The sequence below is a fragment of the Pelophylax lessonae genome, assembly GCF_965119305.1.
Source record: "Pelophylax lessonae genome assembly, chromosome: 2".
NCBI lineage: Eukaryota > Metazoa > Chordata > Amphibia > Anura > Ranidae > Pelophylax > Pelophylax lessonae.
The window spans coordinates 350,330,804-350,336,803 of record NC_138769.1 but is presented as its reverse complement, the minus strand read 5'-3'; the positions used below and the strand labels follow the sequence as shown (position 1 = coordinate 350,336,803).

Sequence of the window (6,000 nt, the reverse complement as noted above, 5' to 3'; positions counted from 1 at the left end):
CTATAATATACTATATAATATACTATACTACTATAATATATATATATATAATATACTATATATAGTATATATATATATATATATATATATATATATATATATATATATATATATATACATATATATATATATATATATATATATATATATATATACACACACTATATATATATATATATATATATACTATATATATATATATATATATATATACACACTATATATATATATATATATACTATATATATAACTATATATAACTATATATATAATATATATATATATATATATTAGTTACATATAGCGAGTTAGAATGTTCATATGTGTAATCATCGTACAGAGCGAGTTAGAATCTGACATTAGATTCTTCCCCGCTCTGTCTCTCGTCGAGAAATGCCCCCAACGGACTGCGCACGCGCTACAGAGCGAGTCAGAATCTGACATTAGATTCTTCCCCGCTCTGTCTCTCGTCGGATTGTGCCCCCGACGGACTGCGCATGCGCCAACCCCAGCCGATCAGCTGTTCTGACAGGGTGACGTCACTTACGGAGCATGCGCAGTCCGACCCGGGCATTATCCGACGGAGGGCATTCCTCGACACGACAGGACACATGCAGCATCGGATATATGCTGCATCCACCTAGGTTAGTATAAACCTTTTAATTTTTTTTACAACCCAAACTTCTCTTTTAAACTGAGTTTTCAACCTATGCGATTGAATCTACTATTGAAGCTTAACCAAATTAAAATACATTTAACTGTTAGAGGAAGGACTACATATTTCTAACAGCTCCAAAAATACTCTAACAAAAGTTTATTGATTTACTTCAACATGGGTCAATATCTTTCCATCTACATTTCTAAAACACCCACTTGTATTCTGTCTATTGTTATCCACCAGTTCCACTGTAACAAAAGAGCGAGGCCATACAAAACTGTAAAGAACGTTACTTCATGAAAGGCAGGAACATACATTGCATGCTGATCTAAGTCCACTTCTGCTTTTCTATAAATGCTGCCAATTACTAAAAAAAAGGCACAATTTAGAGAACATGTACATGGCATATCTCTATCTGTAGAACTGCACAAATTACAAACATGGGGCGCTGGTATACTTAAATTGTATTGAAGCACAAGAGCAAAAAGTTTAATATATTGCAGCTTTAGGCCCATTTCACACGAGAGATCTGGGTCCGACTGTATGTTTTTCAGCCGGACCCTCCATTCTCCTCTATTGAGTGCCGGATGAAAACTGACTTCTGTCCATTTACACCCGGCTAACTCCTGGTCAGATCCAATCCAGCAAAAAAAAAAAAAAAAAAAAAAGCCGCTCTGCTCTATGGGCAGTCAGATCTAAATGGTCCGGCTGTCCATTTACAACTGGCTGCCCTCCAATCTGATCCGGTCAGCTGGGTGTAAATGAACAGCCGGTCCACTTACATCTGACTGCTCATAAAGCGTGGGTTGTCTATGTCTGCTCTGCATAAGAGGAGCGGGCATGAACCTGTCATCCACTCGCTTTGCTCAGCTCAGCAGGAGATCAGTGGGTAGATCCCCTGCTGAGCAGAAATGGATCGAGCCCGTCTAAAAGAGGCCTAAAAGTCCTTAGATCTGGTGGCTGCATTAATTTTCTATACGTCTATGGAAGAGCAGCCTTGTCCCCCTAGGCCCAGAAGCGTGCTAGGACTACAGAACAGATTGCCTTCTCTTTACCTCTATGGCATTGGAGAGGGGGTGTTTTGTGGTCTACAGTATTGCATCATTTAGGATGAAAGCCCATGTTCAATTAGCAAATCGCATTTTTCAGATTTTAAGGCTTGTGAAAATAATTTTAAATACAGATTCTAGAAAGTTGGAGTATAATTACTTTCCATGTACAGCAGTTTATAGAACATTCATGGTTTTCATTAGAATCTGTTCACACTGGGGTTGAGGTACTAAAACTGGAGAGTGCAAAATCTGGTGCAGCTCTGCATAGAAACCAATCAGCTTCCGGGTTTTATTGTCAAAGATTAATTGAACAAGCTGAACTTAGAAGCATATTGGCTACCATGCACAGCTGCACCAGATTTTGCACTCTCCAGTTTTAATAAATCAACCCCAATGTGTTGCATTGCATTAGAAAAAAAAGGTTCTGTACTGTATGCTACATTTTAGCATTAACCTGCAGTTTGCAATCTAGAAGAGTTCCAATTTAGCCTTTCATAAATGCAACACAAATCCAATGCATGTGCTGTAAACGCGCCTGTACAAATGAGTAATGGGAACCGTTTTTTTCAAGGTGACAGAACCATTGCACAAGAAAAAGACCCATTTAAATAAATGGGTCAATTTACAAAAACTGGAGAGTGCAAAATCTGGTGCAGCTCTGCATAGAAACCAATCAGCTTCCAGCTTTTATTGTCAAGGCATAACTTGAAGACAGACGCTGATTGGTCACTATGCATAGCTACACCAGATTTTGCACTCTCCAGTTTTACTAAATCAACCCCAAAGAAACAATATAAATAAAGGGTGTACCTGGGGTTAGGAATCCTTTGCTTGGATTAGCTCGGAGCCACTGTTTACTGTAGGAGGGCTCATCCAATTTACTTATGAACTCATACTGACATGCCACTTGTCCATCATTATGAATGGTAAATGTCTGAACCTGTAGCTGCATGTACTTCACATCCTTAAAATGAAACTAAGAAAGAGACAAACATCAGCATTTTTAGGTTCCCTAACAAGTAGCACAAACATAAAAACTTTCCCCATGTCTGTGTAGAATACAAAGGACAAAGACACACTTATGCAATATTATTTCACAAGTGCCACCGTAATTACAGATTAACTGCCAATTCAATCTACCCAGACTAGAAGTTTTATGTAACAGGGCTTCATCACACTGCGGTTGTTTTATGCAAGAAAGTTGTAACAGTTTAAAAAATAACTACAAGCAAAAGCAGTACAACACAGCCTGGGCCATGTCAGGAAAAAGGGAAGCCCAAAAACTACCACTGTAATTTGCAGACTACAGAGCCTATTGCAGCCTAAGCCAAAGTTTTAAGCATTGCATTGGTCAGGATGGTTCACTGTATGCCTGACATGTATGGAGGACTCTAGATATGCAGCTGGACAGCATAATTACAGCTGATCTCCAGCTTTAGTTTCAGTTTAAATAGTTAATTCGGGCAAAGCTGGCCAAAACAAACTTCCTTACTAACATCGCTGGATGTGCTGTATAAACTGTTTGTAGCGGAGACTACACACAGTATAGAGGACTGTGTTGCAGGTGTGAGATGAAACCTTCCTGTCTCAAACCCGGAACAAAATAAGTGTCGATTTCAGTAGCGACCAGCCATTTATAAAAAGCTTTGTATCCTATCAATAAATACAAAGCTTCCTCTGATAGGCTGAATCAGAGAGGCAGGCTGATGATGCCACAATCTCCAGCTCAGCCAATCAGAGGAAGGTTTGCATTCAATGATATAATAAAAAGCTTTCTATGAATTGCTGAGTGCCGCGGAGACCGGCAATATTTTGTTCCAGGCGCGAGACAGGAATGTCTCATCTAACATCTGGAACACAGTGCTGTATACTATATGTAGCTGAGGCTACATACAGTTTATACAGAGCGCCCAGCAGCTGCAGGTTAGTAAAGGATATGGTTTACTTGGGCCAGCTTGGCCCGAACAAATAATTTAAACTGAAATGAAAGCTGGAGATCAGGTTTAAATTGCATAAGCATAAAGGGGCTCAAAAAAATTACAAAAGCTCTGCCAGATTACACACTGCACAAGGTGATTTGTAATTGGAGTCAAAATTTTTGACTAAATTCTAAATTTTAAGAAAACCATACTGTACATGTGGCCCAGTCTTGTTCTTTAGCTAAGTCAAAGAACATAAAGGCAGCAGAAATTTGGCCTTACATATTATACTTTTCTAGAGAAATTAAGACATGTGGGTCATCAATTGACCAGTCTGTCTACTTAAATCAAATCCACTGATTTATCTATCAAATCCAGCTATTTAAAGCGGTAGTATACTCCGCCATTAAACTGTTACCTACAGGTAAGCCTATAATAAGGCTTACCTGTAGGTAAAATGAATATCTCCTAAACCTGCACGGTTGAGGAGATATTCGCCCTGCATGCAGCAGCTGACAGCAGCGGCGCATGCGCTCTGAAGGTCCGACGGACCTTCAGAGCTCTCTGTCGGCTCCTTGCCGGAAAGTAAACTCCCGAACCCGGAAGAGACGCCGAGGGAACATGACAGCTCCCTCAGCGTTGTCCGGCCGACCGTGTCGGGGCTTCGTTCTAAGGTAAGTATTTCATAATGAGCTAGTATGTGGTGCATACTAGCTCATTATGTCTTTGTCTTGTAGGTTTTTTTTTTTAGGTTGGGAGGATACAACCGCTTTAAGGGGAATGTACACTATTTTCAGTGATCTTCAAGGCATTTGTGTAGAAGAGTTCAGCATAATGTAAATAAGGATATCAACATTTTATTAATGCTTTAAAAAAATAATGTCTAAATTGTAATCGCACATGTGCATCCGAACTGTCATTTTTGTCTATTACATACACAGGATCTACTTGCTGCTTTGCAGTGCTACATAATGGCCATGCTTTACCACTATCTTTCTCTCTCACAATGCAAGCCTATGAGTTGGCTGGCTCTATAAAAATTACACTCCCTGTGTGGCTGACATCCTATCTCAACCATAGGACAAAGGCAGGGTTATTTCAAATTGTGTGTCTTCTCCCCCTAGCAGATAATTTACAAATCACCCTATTTAATACAAAAGGAAAATGCAGAAGAAAAGTGAAGTAAAAATGTGACTGGTGCACATAATACCGTAAAAAACACTGCACTAACAACTCAAAATACTGTATGTGCTCATTAAAAATACACCATACCTTTTCTTAAAATTCAATTTTAAAATAAAAAACAGTCCAGCATTAATAAAGAAGCATCTATACCTCTCTCTGAGAAAGTGTAGCCGAAGGAATGCAGTCATTCTCCATTTTATCCAAAGAACGGACAATTTCCTCGAATGTTTTTTTATACAACTCTTCATTAACCACTTTTACCTAAGGAGGAAACAGAAAAGGGAATGAAATACTAGAAAGCTTCCTCTTATACTTACTACAGGAATAACCTGTATAGTATTTACCAGAAACATCTAAAGGTGGTCACACATGATCAGTTAAGATACAAGAGATCGCTAACCCATGTACAATTAAAAGGTCAACCAACAAATATTGTTCCACATTGCAATTGACTGAAACTATTGATCAAAAATACACATGCGTTATATATGTAAATAAGTAAAAATGATTATTGTACCAATCTGAGTTGGAATCAGTAACCCTTAAACATGCAGATATTTGTTAGTTCAATCAGACCTGATCGTTAAAACTCCCAATCACCATGGCAGAGTCAAAATCAAGAGCTTACCAAACTGATCAAGTGGAGGTTCTTTGGTTTGCAGCTTTTATGCAATTTAGTCATTTTAGCCACATTGAATGATTGTTTTTATAATCATTTTAATACATGTGGCCACCTTAATGGTGACTGAATTACATAGAATGGACTATATTGAATAATACATTGTATGGTGTACTTCCTATTGTAATTTATAAGGATATTATGATTTAAAAGGAATATTGTCTTCATATAAATCCACAGGGATGCGGGTCCAGCAGATGGCAAAAGCCTTAATCATTTATTGAAAGAATATGATGTGTCTTACAGCCCATTCAACTGGCGCGACACGACTTTGTGGGGCGACCTGTGAAGTCGCGGTGCACAGCGTGCACCGCGACTTCAGCGCGACTTGCACGGACTTCATATAATTGAAGTCAATGCAAGTTGCCTCCAGGTCGCCCCAAAGTAGTACAGGACCCTTTTTCTAAGTCGGAGCGACTTGTGTCGCTCCTATTAGAACGGGTCCTGTACTACTCAATGGCGAGCGACCGACCGCGACTTGTCAGGCGACCAAGTCGCGCTAGTCTG

At 39.0% G+C, this 6,000-nt stretch overlaps 1 protein-coding gene across 6 annotated transcripts in view; it reads right to left on the bottom strand.

Annotated features, from left to right (window-relative positions):
* The window catches only part of INPP5B (inositol polyphosphate-5-phosphatase B), a 214,173-nt gene that overhangs the window by 25,374 nt on the left and 182,799 nt on the right, over positions 1-6,000 (bottom strand). For all 6 annotated transcript variants that reach the window (XM_082245358.1, XM_082245353.1, XM_082245354.1 and 3 more), the window contains 2 exons: positions 4,965-5,075; positions 2,521-2,686 (listed from right to left, as the gene is read on the bottom strand). In XM_082245358.1, the coding sequence (XP_082101484.1) occupies positions 2,521-2,686; positions 4,965-5,075 (277 nt within the window). The remainder of the gene's footprint in view (positions 1-2,520; positions 2,687-4,964; positions 5,076-6,000) is intronic.